Below are 21,505 nucleotides of genomic sequence, written 5' to 3' on the forward strand. Positions count from 1 at the left end.
GAATTATCACCAAAAAGTTCTCTCTTTGTCTCATCAGACCAGACACTCTTATTTCTCATAGTCTGGGAGTCCTTCATGTGTTTGTTTTGCAAACTCTATGCAGGCTTTCATTTGTCTTGCAGGGATAAGAAGCTTCTGTTGGGTCACTCTGTCATAAAGGAATGATTGGTGGAGGGCTGCAGTGATAATTGACTTTGTGGAACTTTCTCCCATCTCACTACTGCATCTCTGGAGCTCAGCCACAGTGATCTTGTGGTTCTTCTTTACCTCTCTCACCAAGGCTCTTGTCCCACAATTGCTCAGTTTGGCTGGACGGCCAGGTCTAGGAAGAGTTCTGGTGGTCCCAAACTTCTTCCACTTAAGGATTATGGAGTTCGCTGTGCTCTTAGGAACCTTGAGTACTGCAGAAATTCTTTTGTAACCTTGGCCAGATCTGTGCCTTGCCACAATTTTGTCTCTGAGCTTTTTGGGCAGTTCCTTTGACCTCATGATTTTCATTTGGTCTGACATGCACTGTGAGCAGTGAGGTCTTATATAGACAGGTGTGTGACTTTCCAAATCAAGTCCTCTCAGTTCAAGGAGCATCACAAGGAAATGGACAGCATGTGACTTAAATATGAGTGTCTGAGCAGAGGGTCTGAATACTTATAACCATGTGATATTTCAGTTTTGTCTTGTTAAATAAATTTGCAAAAATGTCTACATTTCTGTTTTTTTCTGTCAAGATGGGGTGCAGAGTGTACATTAATGAGAAAAAAAATTACTTTTTTGAATTTGCCAAATGGCTGCAATAAAACAAAGAGTGAAAAATTTCAAGGGGTCTGAATACTTTCCATACCCACTGTACACCTTGTTGTGGTGCAAAGGCCTTTACGCTTTTTGTTAAAAAAATGATGACTGAGGACCTCACATTTTATTATGTGTATAACAATAGTGGAATTCATTTGACCAGCAACTGCAGTGTACTGAGGCAAGATATACAAATTTTACATGCAATATATGCCAGAGTTTTCAAAAGTACATTACAGTAAATTAGTTGTCCAGTAGTAGGTTACACCTTTTCTGCTGATACAAAAGAACAAAAGGTCTCAAAATACTCAAAATAATATTTATGACAAATTTTGCTACTTTCTGGTGCCAAAAAACTGCTGTTGATAATTTTTAAATTCCTTCCCCAAAAATTGGATTAAGCAAAATACTGTATGTCATCTTTTGAAGGAAATTTCCACCACTTTGATAGTTATCATTATCAGATCTGATGGGTCTGACACTAGGCTGTCACCCAATCAGCTGTTTGCAGCAATGGCTTTGCCTGGATGTAAACAGTGTACAAAGCAGAACACCACCACTATACACACTGCCAGTTCCTAGTATCTGAATATGATCTGATCTGTTGTATTGGTGACAGTCCATCCCATATACAGTTCACAATCAGCCAATAGTGGCACTGTGCAAAGCTGATTAGTGGGAGTGTGAGATAACAAAACCCAAATAATCTGATATTGATGGTTATCATAACGATAAAAAATGACTGATTTTAATACTCTCTTTTTTTGTCATTTCAGTGTATTACAACATATATTGAATATTTTCAACCACATGTATGCCTTTATAAAACTTCCCCTAAATTCATTCATACATGATTGCAAAATTCAAGTTGGGCTTATATGCCACACGGAAAACTTTCAGCAAGCATAGTACAAGTACTGTATACTCTATAAGTACAGTATATGGTAACATTTATGACCCAATACTTAATACTTAAAGAAATTCAGAGGGTCGAAAAAGGATAATATTTGTGAATCTGTGGAATTTTTTAATATACCCCCTGAAGTGTTTCCTGCTACAATCTTGACCATTTATACTATGACATTTTGTCTTAAAGGCTCTTTTCTTCTTTGTTAGAGACAATTTAGTACATATGTATTTTATTGATTTTAATATTGATGCAACTGATGGTGTAAACCTCCCATGAATCCAGAATGACTTTTTTGCATTTGGTCTATAGTATAGCAAAAAAAAAAAGATTGCGAAATAGACAGAAAAGACAGATAATTAATTGCAACATATACACAGTTAATTCATAATCAGCACCAGCTGCTAGTAATGACCAGATTTTAGAATATCTAGGAAATACCCATAGCTGCAAGTCATTGTAAAGTGGCATTTCTAGAGTTGCGCTTTAGTAGTTACTCAAAAAATTCCAAAGTAGGTTGGCCTGAATTCTAAATTGTGCTTTAGCCTGAGACATTGTGAGGAGATATGGCTGATCTTGGCCAGCTCTACTGTGGCCTGAGCCCATGATAACAATGTGACCTAGATTGTGTGTGTTCTGTAGCCTTAAAAAGCAAGAAGAGGTGTGCAGAAAGTCCCTTAACTGATATATGTCTAAAATGATTTGTGCCTACATATTACTCTAGTCTGTCTTAACCTGGATAAAGTTGATCTTATAATGTCTGTATCCACCACTGAAGCATTCTTTAGCTGGGGGCTCTGCTTGAGGTCAAAGGGCTGCACACAAGTTCTGTCTGGGTTACAGGTCAATGTTTTTGAAAAAAATAAATAAAAGGAATATATAGATATAGATAGATATATATATATATATATACAGTATATATATATATATATATATATATATACAATTAGGTCCAGAAATATTTGGACAGTGACACAATTTTCGCGAGTTGGGCTCTGCATGCCACCACATTGGATTTGAAATGAAACCTCTACAACAGAATTCAAGTGCAGATTGTAACGTTTAATTTGAACAAAAATATCTGATAGAAATTGTAGGAATTGTACACATTTCTTTACAAACACTCTACATTTTAGGAGGTCAAAAGAAATTGGACAAATAAACCAAACCCAAACAAAATATTTTTATTTTCAATATTTTGTTGCGAATCCTTTGGAGGCAATCACTGCCTTAAGTCTGGAACCCATGGACATCACCAAACGCTGGGTTTCCTCCTTCTTAATGGTTTGCCAGGCCTTTACAGCCGCAGCCTTCAGGTCTTGCTTGTTTGTGGGTCTTTCCGTCTTAAGTCTGGATTTGAGCAAGTGAAATGCATGCTCAATTGGGTTAAGATCTGGTGATTGACTTGGCCATTGCAGAATGTTCCACTTTTTTGCACTCATGAACTCCTGGGTAGCTTTGGCTGTATACTTGGGGTCATTGTCCATCTGTACTATAAAGCGCCGTCCGATCAACTTTGTGGCATTTGGCTGAATCTGGGCTGAAAGTATATCCCGGTACACTTCAGAATTCATCCGGCTACTGTTGTCTGCTGTTATGTCATCAATTAGCACAAGTGACCCAGTGCCATTGAAAGCCATGCATGCCCATGCCATCACGTTGCCTCCACCATGTTTTACAGAGGATGTGGTGTGCCTTGGACCATGTGCCGTTCCCTTTCTTCTCCAAACTTTTTTCTTCCCATCATTCTGGTACAGGTTGATCTTTGTCTCATCTGTCCATAGAATACTTTTCCAGAACTGAGCTGGCTTCATGAGGTGTTTTTCAGCAAATTTAACTCTGGCCTGTCTATTTTTGGAATTGATGAATGGTTTGCATCTAGATGTGAACCCTTTGTATTTACTTTCATGGAGTCTTCTCTTTACTGTTGACTTAGAGACAGATACACCTACTTCACTGAGAGTGTTCTGGACTTCAGTTGATGTTGTGAACGGGTTCTTCTTCACCAAAGAAAGTATGCGGCGATCATCCACCACCGTTGTCATCCGTGGACGCCCAGGCCTTTTTGAGTTCCCAAGCTCACCAGTCAATTCCTTTTTTCTCAGAATGTACCCGACTGTTGATTTTGCTACTCCAAGCATGTCTGCTATCTCTCTGATGGAATTTTTTTTTTTTCAGCCTCAGGATGTTCTGCTTCACCTCAATTGAGAGTTCCTTAGACCGCATGTTGTCTGGTCACAGCAACAGCTTCCAAATGCAAAACCACACACCTGTAATCAACCCCAGACCTTTTAGCTACTTCATTGATTACAGGTTAACGAGGGAGACGCCTTCAGAGTTAATTGCATCCCTTAGAGTCCCTTGTCCAATTACTTTTGGTCCCTTGAAAAAGAGGAGGCTATGCATTACAGAGCTATGATTCCTAAACTCTTTCTCCGATTTGGATGTGAAAACTCTCATATTGCAGCTGGGAGTGTGCACTTTCAGCCCATATTATATATATATAATTGTATTTCTGAACATGTGTTTGTAAACAGCAAAAATAACAAAACTCGTGTCACTGTCCAAATATTTCTGGACCTAACTGTATATATATATATATATGTATATATATAAAATGGCCTTTCTATGATGTCAACGAAATGTACATGTCTTGGTACATCAATGTTACTAGAGTTCATGGGTCCTGACATTTTTACTGTACAAAGCCCAGATATTTCACATGCAAGCCATGTCTCTAAATGTTTAGAATCATCCTCATCCGGTGATAAAAATCTGGGAAAAGGCAATAAGGGATAACCTAAGAATAAGGCTGAATGACCTTCTGTATGAAGTAAGGAGACATCTGGTTGTCTCTTGAGTGCTGAGCACAGAACGTTCATCACATTAAAAAGATATACATTTTCAACAGTTGGATGGAAAAGACCCACTACATTTAATATATATCTGCAGCTGCCTAAGGATATCTAAACCTGACTTCCCTATAAAACAGTATTGTATTAAATATTTGCAGCCTGTTAAAATTGTGGAAAAATGATTTATATAAACACTTTTCTAAAAAAACCAGCATTCATATATTTTTATGTCCGTAATGGTATTTGCATAACTACTTGTGATGAAGTGTCAGTAAGTCATTGGCCTGCTGCTGAGCACAATGTACAGACACTCACTGAGGATCATACGCTTTTTTCTTCTTACTTTATTTGGGAGTTTCTGGGTACTTGTATTTCATATATACTGGTGCAGTATAAAAGGAATGATAACTTTTTTAAGCATTGTGCAGGTGAGGGCCAATTTCATTTATTACTCTAGCAGTTGGAAATAATGCAGGCACATGCAACAGTTCAGGTGGAGATATTTAGTTTGCTATAAGATAATTTTACACTGTATTTTCCAGAGGCATTGCTAGCTACTAGAGATGGACAAACCAGCAGAGGGTTCAGCGGGTCCGGCCAGACTTAAAAAGAAGTCCGCTTTGGAACAGGACTTCAACCTGAATATAAGCCTGGACCCTGAACCCCATATAAGTCTAAGGGGATCAGAACATTGTGTAAAGTGGTGGTAGAAAGAGCTAACAGGCTGCAAAGCAAGAGAATTATACTTACTGAGCCTCCGTGCAGCTGTCACATTGCTTCCGGGTTTGATCATTAGCTCTCATGCATATTTACAGCTTCCCTCGAACACCCCCTGTGACAATTTCTGTGATTGGTTGCAGTCAGACAAATAGCGCTCCAGTGTCTTTGATTGCTTGAGGAGTATAAAAATAAATAAATAATTGGAAATACATGGCATAGTGTCTCCGTATATTAATACTCAGCTTAGATAAAGCAGATGTCTACAGACTGCAACACCCAGCTGTGCGCATTATCTTGGCTGTGTATCAAAATACAACTAGGGGCTGGTCTTCTCAAGCTGGGGAGGCCCATGGTTATTAGGCCTCTCCCAGCCTAAAAGTAGCAGTCCGCAGCTGCCCCAAAATTGTTGCATCCATTAGATGCAACAATTCCAGGGTTTTACCTAGCTCATCCTGATTGCCCTGGAGCAGTGGCAATCGGGGTAATATAAGGGGTTAATGACAGCTGTGATTAGTCAAAATCACAGCTGTCATCATGCCAAAAGTTAGTAATGGGAAGGGGTCCATGAGAACCCCAATTACACACCCTGTAAATAAAAAGAAAGAAACAAAAAGAAAAATCCTTTATTCGAAAAAACAAACACCCTCTTTCTCCAATTTATTAACCGCAAAAACACTTGCAGGTCCGATGTAATCAATATGAAGTCCCATGACAATCCCAGCTCAGATACATCTGAGGTTGCACTGCACGGTCACATTAGAAAATATGACTGCTCACTGCAAGCTGCTGAACAAACTGACTGAGCCGTAGGTATTAGCAGTGACGTCACTCAGTTCACCTGAGGTCACAGCTGGAGGTTCCCATGGTATCCCAGGTGTAACCTCAGGTGAATTGACCTGGAGTGAACTCAATGACATCCTCTCAGGTGAAGTCATTGAACGTAATGCTGGATTAGGCAATGTGTGCGCATTGACTTTTTGGTTGCAGATATTTCTGCACTAAATCTGCATCTCCTGGCAAAAAAAACGCATCGAGACTGCATGCATTTTGATGCAGTTTTGGTGTGTTTTTTTTGCCAGTGCAAACAAAGTGGATGAGATTATTAGAAATCTCATGTCCACTGTGTTTCTTTATCATGCTGTGTAAACTCACCTGTGGTGCGTTTTCCCGACCGCTGTGTCTTCTGTGCATGTCTTCTCTGTAGACTTGCATTAGATGTGAAAAATCCGCAGGTAAAAGACACATATCCGTTTTTGGTATGTTTATGGGACGGAAATGCACCAAAAACGCATGCAATCTGCATCTAATGAGGTCAATACAAGGAAGGTTTAAAAACAAAACAGCTTAATTTAAGAATGACACACCAGAGACAAAAACCGGGGCATCAAAAACACTAAAAAACCAGCGTAAAAAATGCAAATGATCCTGATCGTGTGAACGTTGCCTTAGGTAGCCTGAAACTACAATAGTCTGATCAATTGTTCTACATACAGCAGATATTGCTATTTAACAATCTGTTATTTTCTTAACAGGTTTATTAAAAATGAACAAAAAATAGCAATCCATTAACAGATCCATTGTCCATAGACTCCACATATTAAAAACGGATTTGGCCGATGGATCTCTAATAGATCCGTGATAATGAATGACTACAGGACATGTGAACACAGCCTGAAATCATACAAAAAAATTAAAATATCTAATACAGGAAAAAGTTATGAATGATTTGATTAATTATTACAATATTAATTAGTTATTGTTATTCATTTCAAAGTTCAAAATCCCTGCGATTTCCATTTGTGTGTGTCATCAGGACAAACACATTGGAGACTCCAGCAGTAGTCTTCCATCATGTGTATGTCCATCTGCCTTGATATCTCCATTACCTTCATATCCTGGTGGAACCTTTCACCTTGCTCCTCGCTGAAGTCTCCCAGATTATCTGGACAACTGTTTAAATGGCTAATGAGATCATCTTTATGCTCTTAAAAGTCTCAAGTTTCTTAACTTAGAAAGCATATCTTGCATCAATTCTTCATAATTATATATTGTTGAATTATTGAAGAAGTTCTTCACAACAGAGAAAAAACTCTTCCAGGCCAAAGTCTCAATGTTATTCATTCATGTGGTAAAATTGGAATAGTTCATGAGTTTACGAATATAAAGACAGTCAAAGATTCCAGCTTTTAGTTTTTCCATATTCAGTACAGGGAATGATCTATAAATGTACTTGAAGCAATTACCATATTTATCCAATGCCCTAATAAATTGCTTCATTAATCGTAGCTTAATATGAACCAGTGGAAGAATGATTTTGTTCCTGTCCACCAGTGGCTTGTTGATATTTGCAGTGCTAACAATCATTTCTTCCCTTGTAGGCCATAACACTTTTGTCCAATAATCTTACCTTGCTCTGCTATCCTAGAGACACATGAAGCATGGGTATTTCTTCCCTTGTAGGCCATAACACTTTTGTCCAATAATCTTACCTTGCCCTGCTATCCTAGAGGCACATGAAGCATGGGTATTTCTTCCCTTGTAGGCCATAACACTTTTGTCCAATAATCTTACCTTGCTCTGCTATCCTAGAGACACATGAAGCATGGGTATTTCTTCCCTTGTAGGCCATAACACTTTTGTCCAATAATCTTACCTAGCCCTGCTATCCTAGAGACACATGAAGCATGGGTATTTTGTGTTTCCAGATTGCTGTCCAAGCAAGAAGTTCACCATCTTCAGATCAACACAAATCAACCACTGATGTTCATGATAACGGATTTTCTGTAATACGATTTTCACATTTTCATATTCTTAGGTTTTGATGAGTGAACAATGGGAACAGATGTATAACAGTTTCTATTGTGCAAGAGAACATATTTAAAGCTTCTAATGGAGCTTTATATAAAAAGCCACCAGTCTTCTTGTCGATATTCCATTAGTCCCATTTGAAGCACCATTCCTGGGATATCATTGCCGTATAAAAGTTCTTTTATTCCGTTGAAATATAGGAAAATCTTTTCTTCTCTTGTCTGATAGGCTGTAATTTAACCTTCCACCTTTACAAGATTGTATTCATTAAGTCTGGACACTAAAAATCTTGGACAGATTTAAGTCTCGAATCAGATCGCTGAGATATTTTTGGCTTAATGGTTGAGGCCTTGAAGAGCTTCCCTGAAAGTCACGTCCATTGCTCCTACTTGCCATAGACTCCAATCCCTGCCTTTCTTCAGAGTCTGAGCGTGGATGGTCTGGTCGGCTGGAAAACACTGGTATGGGAACATCATTGACATATAGAATGAGTCGTCTTGCTGATTTCAAATCAGGATAATCCCACCAAGCTTTCTTGTAACGATTAAAGCCTTTAACCTTTACAACACTTAAATAACAATTGTCATGGTGTTTTTTTGGTTCTCTCTATAGCCACACCACAAGTCTAAACTTTTTCTTTCACCATTTGTCCATTGTTGTAGGGGGTGTTTTGCAAACCATATATGGAGCCAAAGATTTATCCTGGTCTCCAAGCTGTACTCCAAAATAAGCAAGGTATACTCGATGCACAAAGTCAGTGATATTTCGTCTTTGTTTATCAACCATGTACTCTCCATAGATGTAGCAGAATACATCAGGATTGTTGATGCAGGCTCTTCTTAATTAAGCCAAAATTTTTACATGTATATATATATATATATATATATATATATACTTATTAAGACAGAAATTTTGGTGTATAAACTAAGACTGGGTTGACAAACTTTTACTGTAGTTGACTTCTTTCCTCGACTCATATATGTGATAACAACTAGGGAATAACAAAATACATGCACATAGACTGTCCCTATAAAACTTAAATACTTTATTAAATCACTTAAAACCACACCATGATTACTAAAAGTGCACAGGATAGATTGCTAGCCCTCAATAGCTGCACCTATCTGTGCACTGCCTTACAGCGGGGGTTGGCACCCTAAAAATGCGATGTGGCGCCCCCACTCTGCGACGACTCTCCCTGCTGCCCCTGAAGTCCCTGCCGGAAAAAAGGTGCAGTGCCTAAGATAAATAGCACACTGCAGACCCAAATAGTGCTGGTGTCCAAGGGAAAAACTCCCTATTCAATGTGATCTCATTGAATAGGGAGTTTTTCCCTAGGACACCAGCACTATTTGGGTCTGCAGTGTGCTATTTATCATCAGGATCCCCTCTTTGAATCAGCCATCAGGCTACAGAGGGTTTTCCTGAACCACCATTGTAGTTTACTATGGCCTCCTGATGAACCCACTTCTGGGAGAAACGCGTTGAGGCTTGAAATTACTATTTTATTCATATCAATGAGATAAGTTTTTGAATTTTCCTCCCTACTGTCCACCTGCCACACCAATTTATTTGTTGCACTTATCTTAGGCACTGCACCTTTTTTCCGGCAGGGACTTCAGGGGCAGCAGGGAGAGTCGTCGCGGAGTGGGGGCGCCACATCGCATTTTTAGGGTGACTTCTTTCCTCAACATATTTACAGCAGAATTCTGGCCTCAAAAAGTCACTTTTATAGCAATGTAGGCCTACAAATAGAAATGTAGGGCAGCACGGTGGCTCAGTGGTTAGCACTGCATTCTTGCAGTGCTCAGGTCCTGGGTTCAATTCCCACCAAGGACAACATCTGCAAGGAGTTTGTATGTTCTCTCCATGTTTGCTGGGTTTCCTCTGGGTTCTCTGGTTTCCTCCCAACTCCAAAAACACACTGATAGGGAATTTAAATTGTGAGCCCCAATGGGGACAGTGTTGCCAATGTATGTAAAGTGCTGTGGAATTAACAGCGCTATATAAATGAATAATTATTATTATTATTATTAATAATAAATACAATATATTTTTTATGGGATATTTAATTACCTAAGACATTTGTGAAAGAGTCAAAAGCCATTGCATTGGTTATCACACACAAATCGCATTGGGGGTATGGATTACTTTCATCGATATCCATTATCTCAAAAACTAGAAGCAAAAGTAATGGGATTTTTTTAATTCAGCACCCCAAAATACCCCAAATCCATTCAAAAACTTTGGCACCTGAATTTTGTCTAGATCTCTTTTTTACAACCGGACTGCACTTTTTTTTATAATTGGCTCTAACATCTGGTTTACTTAACAGTGATATCTTTCTTCAAATTCTGAAAATAAGAATGAATACTGGTGTTTCTTGGAGCCAGTAAAATATTTGCATTTTGGGACTCTGTAGATTTATAACAAAACTTCAATCATTAGAAATAAATGCAACCTGTATCTAGAAAGCTGTATCCTAGCTCCAGTCATGGTGTAATATAGACCAATTATTGAGTGTTATTCATCATGAAAAATTCATCTAGCAAATGTTAACAATCTGGAAAACTGGAGATATTTATCTTGGAGCCTGAAACCAGATGTGCTGAGTGTGACTGCCGCACTAGAGGCAATTTTGATGGTTTGCACATGTTATTTTTTCTACAATATTTTTGATTGGCCATATTAAATAAATAATAATCTTAATATGACAGTCATTCCTATGCCTAGAAACTGTAGTTAATCAGCTATATAATGATTAATAATATACTAATCAGCAAAAAAAAATTACTTTCTATACTTCCCTGAATTAAATGGACTACAGTAGCCATTAGGAAGGGAGATAAATGATAATATACTGGAGGTCAAATAAATGTTACAAGACATAAAGTAGATAAACGTTTACTAAGTAGGAGGAAATCAATATTAATGGTAGAGAAAACAAGTGGCATATGCCTTGAAAATAGATAACAGATGAAGAAGAAAACATGGTGTACGAAACTAACATTTCATAGATTTAATGGCTATAAATAATAGAAAGCTTCTGACTATTATTACATTAAAGGGAACCTGTCACCTGGTGTTCCCCATACAAAGTATGATCACCACCATGAAGGCCTCCTTTACAGCATTCTTGTATCGTATATACATATCACCAATAAAAACCTTTTACTTTACCCACAGATGATGCATTGTGGTCCGATGGGCTTCTCTGGTCTTGATTCTGCACCGCTTCTCTTTCTACAATGGAAAATAGCAACAAAAAGAGGAAAATGTCCTCCAAAAATTACGTATTACTTACAGCAAGATGGGCTGCAGTGTGTACATCGCCCAGGCCAAAAACTAGTACTCTAGCAGGATACAGCTACACCCCCACTAAAGTGGAAGCATCACAGGTGCAGGGGGAGCAACTCACACACACACCTCCATGGAATGGAGGAGGCGATTGCTAGATGATAAAACTGCACACTAGTGGCTTGCATAGAGCGCTGTTCACACATGCAGATAACACAGTCACAAACCCGCAGCCTATTAAATGACGCCTATACTACTAGATCAGGTGGGCTGCCAAGCCGTACCCCACCTGTGTATCATGCACGAACAGACACTCTACAGTGCAAGGCCCAACAGAAAAAACAGTGATTTTATCAAATTGGCAGTAAGCAGTTCAGTGATACATTGCTGCAGTAGGGTTCTCTAGCCCCCTACATTGTGCTGTTCTCAGATGGGGTAGCAAAAACCTGGTAACAGATTCCCTTTAACCACATATAACCTATTGAAGATACAGTATATTGCGAAGATGTTATTTTAGACTACGTCTCTACAACTCTGTAAAAGGTTCTTGGGTCTGCTATTGAAAGTCAGGCAGAACTTTTGGACTATTATGTAACATGCCTGAGTACCAGTCACATCTATTTTCTAGGAAACATAAAAAATAAAGCTTTCCTAAAACTCCAAAGAATTCTTCCCACAGACTCACTGCTCTTTCAAGTGAAATATTTCTTCTCACACAGCCAACTTTGAGTCAGCTGCTCTGTATAGACAATATGATAAAAGACCAGTACTGACACCCAGATCTGTGAGACAGATGATTGGAATTAGATACAATGCACAGAAGCCGAATTGGTTCAACTGGTCCAATATTGGCTCTTTGTAAACAGAAAAATTATTAGAAGTGGAATGAAGAATTGGAATGAGAATGGAGGAGCTAGAGTGATACACAGACAGGCGGCTGCTTGTTCACCTGAAGCTAAAGTTTTAAACTTCAGGTGGTTAGTCTGTAGTAATATCCCACAGATACCACTCTGTAGCTGATTAACCAGAGCAGGGACCCTGAAAGTTTGTGGCCCAGACAGCAGGAAAGTAAGGGTTAAGTAGGGAATTCATGTGAAGTTTGCCTAAACCTTTTGCTTCAGCTGGTTGGTGCCAAGTGGAGGGATTCTTCAGCTTAGCGATGGATGTCTCTTGCCTAAATATATATTGTCTTAATATTATAACTAGAGATGAGCGAACCGGTCCCGATTCAGCTCGAGGTCGGTTCGCCGAACGGAGGTCCCGTTCGAGTTCGGCTCGCCGAACGTTCGACGAACCGAACTCGAGCCAATAGGCTATAATGGGAGGCAATCACAAACACATAAAAATGCATTATAAATGTACACAAACAGTTAATAAACATTGCCATAACACTTACCGGTCCTCGCGATCCCTTCTGCACTCTGTCTCCTGCCGCTATTCCGTCCGATGATCGCTGAATCCTCCCGGTGACGGCACTGCCAGCAGAGATGCAGGACCTATCGTGACGTCAAAATAGCCATGTGACCAGTCACGTGGCAATTATCTCATTGGCTACAGACTGGTCACATGACTATGACGCGTCATGTAGGACCTGCGAGTGCATCTCTCCGGTACACGGTGCACATATGTGTATCGCCGTGTACCGGCGACATGCTCTAGCACACGGTCGACTCCCCGTTCCGTTAGGGACCGGCTGACACAGCCGGTCATTAACGGAGATCACCGTTGCCATAGCAACGCAGTTAGCGGTGACGTCACCGCTAACCGCGGCTCCGAGAGCACCGTTGCTATGGTAACGCGTCTGTCAGCGTTACCGCTGTTACCGCTGACAGCCAGCACTGATCACTCACGGAGTGAAGGCTGCACGCTGCTTCCCGATTGTAGTGAGGATTGTAGTGAGGATGAGGTTCCCCAGCCCCAAGTGATGAGCTGGTGAACCTCATCTTCACTACAATCATCACTACTACTACACTAGTGAGCAATTCACATGCTTAATGTTGCATGTTTACTGAACATTGTTTCAGCTCAGGTTTTTGTGTTTTTTGTATGTTTTCTTGCTTGGTTGCAAGTTGGGGGCGCAGCCCTCCTAGTACTGAGACTGAACAGCTGATTGCGTCTCACTTTGCTGTGTATTTTATCTGGGACACAGCTAACCACTTGCCACCATTCATATTGGAGTTCTGACATGACACAAGTCAGGTATTGATAATGTTTTTAACTTCAGTAGGTTAGGGACTGTCTCAGATGGGTACACCGTGACGAGGTGAGACAGCTTTTTACCTTTTTGCAAAAATGTATACACTAAGTACCCTGTTATTAAGCACTTGCAATTTATTTATTTATATTCAGGGTATTTTTCATACAATTTTTCTCCTTGGTTTTTTCTAGTCTTAAGGCTGCAATTCACATGCTTAATGTTGCATGTTTACTGAACATTGTTTCAGCTCAGGTTTTTGTGTTTTTTGTATGTTTTCTTGCTTGGTTGCAAGTTGGGGGCGCAGCCCTCCTAGTACTGAGACTGAACAGCTGATTGCGTCTCACTTTGCTGTGTATTTTATCTGGGACACAGCTAACCACTTGCCACCATTCATATTGGAGTTCTGACATGACACAAGTCAGGTATTGATAATGTTTTTAACTTCAGTAGGTTAGGGACTGTCTCAGATGGGTACACCGTGACGAGGTGAGACAGCTTTTTACCTTTTTGCAAAAATGTATACACTAAGTACCCTGTTATTAAGCACTTGCAATTTATTTATTTATATTCAGGGTATTTTTCATACAATTTTTCTCCTTGGTTTTTTCTAGTCTTAAGGCTGCAATTCACATGCTTAATGTTGCATGTTTACTGAACATTGTTTCAGCTCAGGTTTTTGTGTTTTTTGTATGTTTTCTTGCTTGGTTGCAAGTTGGGGGCGCAGCCCTCCTAGTACTGAGACTGAACAGCTGATTGCGTCTCACTTTGCTGTGTATTTTATCTGGGACACAGCTAACCACTTGCCACCATTCATATTGGAGTTCTGACATGACACAAGTCAGGTATTGATAATGTTTTTAACTTCAGTAGGTTAGGGACTGTCTCAGATGGGTACACCGTGACGAGGTGAGACAGCTTTTTACCTTTTTGCAAAAATGTATACACTAAGTACCCTGTTATTAAGCACTTGCAATTTATTTATTTATATTCAGGGTATTTTTCATACAATTTTTCTCCTTGGTTTTTTCTAGTCTTAAGGCTGCAATTCACATGCTTAATGTTGCATGTTTACTGAACATTGTTTCAGCTCAGGTTTTTGTGTTTTTTGTATGTTTTCTTGCTTGGTTGCAAGTTGGGGGCGCAGCCCTCCTAGTACTGAGACTGAACAGCTGATTGCGTCTCACTTTGCTGTGTATTTTATCTGGGACACAGCTAACCACTTGCCACCATTCATATTGGAGTTCTGACATGACACAAGTCAGGTATTGATAATGTTTTTAACTTCAGTAGGTTAGGGACTGTCTCAGATGGGTACACCGTGACGAGGTGAGACAGCTTTTTACCTTTTTGCAAAAATGTATACACTAAGTACCCTGTTATTAAGCACTTGCAATTTATTTATTTATATTCAGGGTATTTTTCATACAATTTTTCTCCTTGGTTTTTTCTAGTCTTAAGGCTGCAATTCACATGCTTAATGTTGCATGTTTACTGAACATTGTTTCAGCTCAGGTTTTTGTGTTTTTTGTATGTTTTCTTGCTTGGTTGCAAGTTGGGGGCGCAGCCCTCCTAGTACTGAGACTGAACAGCTGATTGCGTCTCACTTTGCTGTGTATTTTATCTGGGACACAGCTAACCACTTGCCACCATTCATATTGGAGTTCTGACATGACACAAGTCAGGTATTGATAATGTTTTTAACTTCAGTAGGTTAGGGACTGTCTCAGATGGGTACACCGTGACGAGGTGAGACAGCTTTTTACCTTTTTGCAAAAATGTATACACTAAGTACCCTGTTATTAAGCACTTGCAATTTATTTATTTATATTCAGGGTATTTTTCATACAATTTTTCTCCTTGGTTTTTACTAGTGAGGATTGTAGTGAGGATGAGGTTCCCCAGCCCCAAGTGATGAGCTGGTGCACATCATCCTCACTACAATCGTCACTACTACTACACTAGAAAGAAAGAAGACAGAAGAGCAGGATCGTGGAGGGCTGACAGGGGGTAATAAAGATGGAGTCTCTAATGTGTCTGTGTATTTATTTCTATTAAAGTATTTTTTCTCTGTGTGGTGTTTTTTTTTAACCCTTTATTGGAGATTCTTAATGGCCGGGTCAAACGTGCCTGACATTAAGAATCTCTGGCTTAATACTGGCTAGTAAAACAAAGCCAGTATTAACTCATGATTACCCAACAAGCCACCCGGCTCCAGGGCTGTTGGAAGAGTTGGATACAGCGCCAGATGATGGCGCTTCTATGAGAGCGCCATTTTCTGGGACGGCTGCAAACTGAAATCCGCAGCAGAGGCGCCCAGAAACCTCGGGCTAACCTGTGCTGCGGATTCCAATCCCCAGCTGCCTAGTTGTACCCGGCTGGACACAAAAATGGGGCGAAGCCCACGTCATTTGTTTTTTAATTATTTCATGAAATAAGTGAAATAATTAAAAAAAAACGGGCTTCCCTATATTTTTGGTTCCCAGCCGGGTACAAATAGGCAACTGGGGGTTGGAGGCAGCCCGTGGCTGCCTGCTGTACCTGGCTAGCATACAAAAATATGGCAAAGCCCACGTCATTTTTTTGGTGGGCAAAAAAATTCTGCATACAGTCCTGGATGGAGTATGCTGAGCCTTGTAGTTCTGCAGCTGCTGTCTGCTCTTCTCCATACAGACAGACAGCAGCTGCAGAACTACAAGGCTCAGCATACTCCATCCAGGACTGTATGCAGAAGTTTTTTGCCCCCTGAAAAAATTATGTGGGCTTCGCCATATTTTTGTATGCTAGCCAGATACAGCAGGCAGGTACGGCTGCCCCCAACCCCTAGTTGCCTATTTGTACCCGGCTGGGAACCAAAAATAAAGGGAAGCCCTTTTTTTTATTATTTCATGAATTTCATGAAATAATTAGAAAACAAATGACGTAGGCTTCGCCCCATTTTTGTGTCCAGCCAGGTACAACTAGGCAGCTGGGGATTGGAATCCGCAGCACAGGTTGGCCTGAGCTTTCTGGGCCCCACTGCTGCGAATTGCAGTCTGCAGCCGCCTCAGAAAATGGCATTTTCATAGAAGCGCCATCTTCTGGCGCTGTATCCAACTCTTCCAGTACCTGCCTGCTATACCTGGCTAGCATACAAAAATATGGCGAAGCTCACGTCCTTTTTTTGTAGTTTTTTGGCAAAAAAAATAAAAAATGCTTCCCTGGATTTTCCATTGCCAGTGAAGGTAACACCAAGCAGTGGGGGTTAGCAGCCAGTAGCTGCTTGGATTACCCTTAGCTAGCAATACAAAAAATCCAGTGGGAGCCCATATATATTTTTTTTAATTATTTATTTAAATAACTAAAAACAAAATGGGCTTCCCTGTATTTTGATTGCTGGACATCACAGTGCTGTAAAAATAAATCTTTAAAAAAATGACGTAGCGCTCCGCGGTATTTTTGATTCTCAGCGCAGATAAAGCAGACAGCTATGGGTTGCCACCCCCATCTGCCTGCCGTTACCTTGGTTGGCAATCAAAATACAAGGAAGCCCATTAATTTTTTCTATTTAAAAAATAGTTAAAAAAAAAATGACGTTGGGTCCCCCCATTTTTGATAGCCAGCTAGGGTAAAGCAGACGGCTGTAGCCTGAAAACCACAGCTGGCAGCTTTACCGTGGTTGGGGATCCAATGTGGAGGTCCCCTCAGGCTTTTTTTTATAATTATTTTATAAATATTAATAATTACACAATAAAAGTAGGGTCCCCCCCCCAAATTGGATCACCAGCCAAGGTAAAGCGGACAGCTGTGGTCTGGTATTCTCAGGGTGGGAAGCTCCATAGTTATTGGGCCTTCACAGCCTAAAAATAGCAGGCCGCAGGCACCCCAGACGTGGCGCATCCACTAGATGCGCCAATCCTGGCGCTTCACCCCAGCTCATCCCGTGCCCTGATGCAGTGGCAAACAGGGTAATAAATCGGGTTGATACTAGCTGTAAAGTAACCTGAGATCAAGACTAGAGATGAGCGAACCGGTCCCGGTTCGGCTCGAGGCGGTTCGCCGAACGGGGGGTCTGGCTCGAGTTCGGCTCGTCGAACGTTCGACGAACCGAACTCGAGCCCATAGGAAACAATGGCAGGCAATCACAAACACAGTAAAACACCTAGAAAACACCCTGAAAGGTGTCTAAAAGGTGACAAACAACTCACAACATAACACAAACACATGGGAAAGTGACAAGGACATATACTCATGTGAAAACAAAACAGCTGGACAAGGAAAAAGAGGGAGACACACAGATATATGAGTATATGCAAAGAAACATCGATTCCATTATTGTGCAACTTGAGCCCTGCTCATTTTAGGCTTCCAATCTGGATAAATTGCCTGAGCTCGCCACGTACGCCTTGAGGATCTTGTCGTGTCCTGCAGCCAGCGTTCTCTCGGAACCTGTCTTCAGTGCTGCTGGGGGTCTGCTGGCAGATAAGCACACGTGTCTGTCCACTGACAATGTGGACCTGGCTCTCAGAGGACTTTTCTTCCCCTGGGTCAGCCAGGGGAGGCGAAAGGCACGCGTATTTTTGAGAGTGCTTCATGCAAAGCATCTTTTTCTTTGTCAAAAGGGGGGCTCAACCGATGCCAGTCAAGTGGGGTGTGTGTGGCCCAGTTAGTGGCAACGAGGGAGACTGTGGTTGGAGTCCCCTCGCTGTGTCTCTAAAAGAACCAAGATGAACAAGTCATGGCTCTCAGAGGACTTTTCTTCCCCTGGGTCAGCCAGGGGACGGGAAAGGCACGCGTATTTTTGAGAGTGCTTCATGCAAAGCATCTTTTTCTTTTTCAAAAGGGGGCTCAACCGATGCCAGTCAAGTGGGGTGTGTGTGGCCCAGTTAGTGGCAACGAGGGAGACTGTGGTTGGAGTCCCCTCGCTGTGTCTCTAAAAGAACCAAGATGAACAAGTCATGGCTCTCAGAGGACTTTTCTTCCCCTGGGTCAGCCAGGGGACGGGAAAGGCACGCGTATTTTTGAGAGTGCTTCATGCAAAGCATCTTTTTCTTTGTCAAAAGGGGGGGTCAACCGATGCCAGTCAAGTGGGGTGTGTGTGGCCCAGTTAGTGGCAACGAGGGAGACTGTGGTTGGAGTCCCCTCGCTGTGTCTCTAAAAGAACCAAGATGAACAAGTCATGGCTCTCAGAGGACTTTTCTTCCCCTGGGTCAGCCAGGGGACGGGAAAGGCACGCGTATTTTTGAGAGTGCTTCATGCAAAGCATCTTTTTCTTTGTCAAAAGGGGGGGTCAACCGATGCCAGTCAAGTGGGGTGTGTGTGGCCCAGTTAGTGGCAACGAGGGAGACTGTGGTTGGAGTCCCCTCGCTGTGTCTCTAAAAGAACCAAGATGAACAAGTCATGGCTCTCAGAGGACTTTTCTTCCCCTGGGTCAGCCAGGGGACGGGAAAGGCACGCGTATTTTTGAGAGTGCTTCATGCAAAGCATCTTTTTCTTTTTCAAAAGGGGGCTCAACCGATGCCAGTCAAGTGGGGTGTGTGTGGCCCAGTTAGTGGCAACGAGGGAGACTGTGGTTGGAGTCCCCTCGCTGTGTCTCTAAAAGAACCAAGATGAACAAGTCATGGCTCTCAGAGGACTTTTCTTCCCCTGGGTCAGCCAGGGGACGGGAAAGGCACGCGTATTTTTGAGAGTGCTTCATGCAAAGCATCTTTTTCTTTGTCAAAAGGGGGGCTCAACCGATGCCAGTCAAGTGGGGTGTGTGTGGCCCAGTTAGTGGCAACGAGGGAGACTGTGGTTGGAGTCCCCTCGCTGTGTCTCTAAAAGAACCAAGATGAACAAGTCATGGCTCTCAGAGGACTTTTCTTCCCCTGGGTCAGCCAGGGGACGGGAAAGGCACGCGTATTTTTGAGAGTGCTTCATGCAAAGCATCTTTTTCTTTTTCAAAAGGGGGCTCAACCGATGCCAGTCAAGTGGGGTGTGTGTGGCCCAGTTAGTGGCAACGAGGGAGACTGTGGTTGGAGTCCCCTCGCTGTGTCTCTAAAAGAACCAAGATGAACAAGTCATGGCTCTCAGAGGACTTTTCTTCCCCTGGGTCAGCCAGGGGACGGGAAAGGCACGCGTATTTTTGAGAGTGCTTCATGCAAAGCATCTTTTTCTTTTTCAAAAGGGGGCTCAACCGATGCCAGTCAAGTGGGGTGTGTGTGGCCCAGTTAGTGGCAACGAGGGAGACTGTGGTTGGAGTCCCCTCGCTGTGTCTCTAAAAGAACCAAGATGAACAAGTCATGGCTCTCAGAGGACTTTTCTTCCCCTGGGTCAGCCAGGGGACGGGAAAGGCACGCGTATTTTTGAGAGTGCTTCATGAAAAGCATCTTTTTCTTTGTCAAAAGGGGGGGTCAACCGATGCCAGTCAAGTGGGGTGTGTGTGGCCCAGTTAGTGGCAACGAGGGAGACTGTGGTTGGAGTCCCCTCGCTGTGTTTTACATGCTTTTAGAAGGGCATGAAATGGCTTGGAGGTTGACTTTCATCATATGCAAACTGTTGGCTACCAAAATGCTGCCTTTCCAACAACTGTGGTTATAGGCAATGAGGAACATACTGATGAAGATGAGACGCAGATACCCGATTGGGATGACAACTTAAATATTCGGTCAGGGCAAGAAGAAACTCGGTCTGAGGGGTAGGGGAGTGCAAACACAACAATTGATGATTAAGTTCTAGATCACACCTACTGTCAACCCACAGTCAGACACTCGAGGAGGTCAACAGAGGCGGTGGAGGAGGATGCAACCGACGTCGAAGTAACCTGGCGCCTTCCTGGACACAGTCGGAGCACTGGTAGCACGTCTACAACTGCATCCTCAGCCACCACTCTGCCTCTGAGCATTATTCGGGGTGGATCAACAGGTCGCATGGCCTCTAAGCCTTGCCTAGCCAGGTCCTTTTTTGACATAGAAAAAGATCGCCCAAATTATGTGATCTGTAAAATTTGTCATGGTTCTCTTAGTAGAGGTCAAAACCTCAGCAGTTTGACAACTTCTTCCATGAATCGTCACATGAATAAATATCATATGGCCCGATGGGAAGCTCACCGTGCTGCAATGCGGCCTAGCGGAGCGAACCATCCACCGCCTGCCCCTTCCAGTGCATCCGCGCGCTCGTCATCTTCTAGGACTGTGGGGACAGCTGTCACACCTGTTTTTCCACCCACAACTTCCACCACTGTAACCGCAACAGGCAGTTTGCTTGGTAGGTCGTCAGTTGGTTTGGAAGGGGAAACAAGTGAGTGTGTACAGCTCTCTCAGACATCGATAGCACCAACTTTGGATGAAGGCAACATCATGTCTCCGCCTGCACTTTCCTCACAAAGCTGCATTTTTCCAGGGACACCCGACTCAACACCGTCTACACACAGCAGCCAGATCTCTGTCCCTCAGATGTGGTCAAATAAAAGGCCACTTCCTGCGACCCATGACAAAGCGAAGAGGTTGACTCTATCCCTCTGTAAGCTGTTGACTACAGAAATGCTGCCTTTCCGCCTAGTGGACACACAGGATTTTAGAGACCTTATGTCTGTCGCTGTGCCCCAGTACCAGATGCCTAGTCGCCACTACTTCTCTAAGAAAGGTGTGCCCGCGCTACACCAGCATGTCGCACACAACATCACCGCTTCCTTGAGAAACTCTGTGTGTGAACGGGTGCATTTCACCACCGATACTTGGACCAGTAAGCATGGACAGGGACGTTACATGTCGCTGACTGGCCACTGGGTAACTATGGTGATAGATGGTGAAGGGTCTGCTGCACAAGTCTTGCCGTCCCCACGACTTGTGTGTCAATCCTCTGTCTGTCCAAGTTCCGCCACTGCTTCTGCATCCTCCACCTCATCTGGGTCCTCCACCTCCGCCCCAAGCCTGCCTGGTCAGGCCACCAGCGTTCTCACTGCGCAGAAGGAATCAC

At 42.2% G+C, this 21,505-nt stretch overlaps 1 protein-coding gene across 1 annotated transcript in view; it reads right to left on the reverse strand.

Annotated features, from left to right (window-relative positions):
* Nucleotides 1-8,346: 8,346 nt before the first annotated feature.
* LOC142302424 (cadherin-related family member 3-like) overlaps nt 8,347-21,505 on the reverse strand; it is a 338,150-nt gene continuing 324,991 nt past the window's right edge. The window contains 1 exon segment of the mRNA XM_075343486.1: nt 8,347-8,647. Within this exon segment, the coding sequence (XP_075199601.1) occupies nt 8,347-8,647 (301 nt within the window).

Source organism: Anomaloglossus baeobatrachus, chromosome 4 (assembly GCF_048569485.1).
Source record: "Anomaloglossus baeobatrachus isolate aAnoBae1 chromosome 4, aAnoBae1.hap1, whole genome shotgun sequence".
Lineage (NCBI taxonomy): Eukaryota > Metazoa > Chordata > Amphibia > Anura > Aromobatidae > Anomaloglossus > Anomaloglossus baeobatrachus.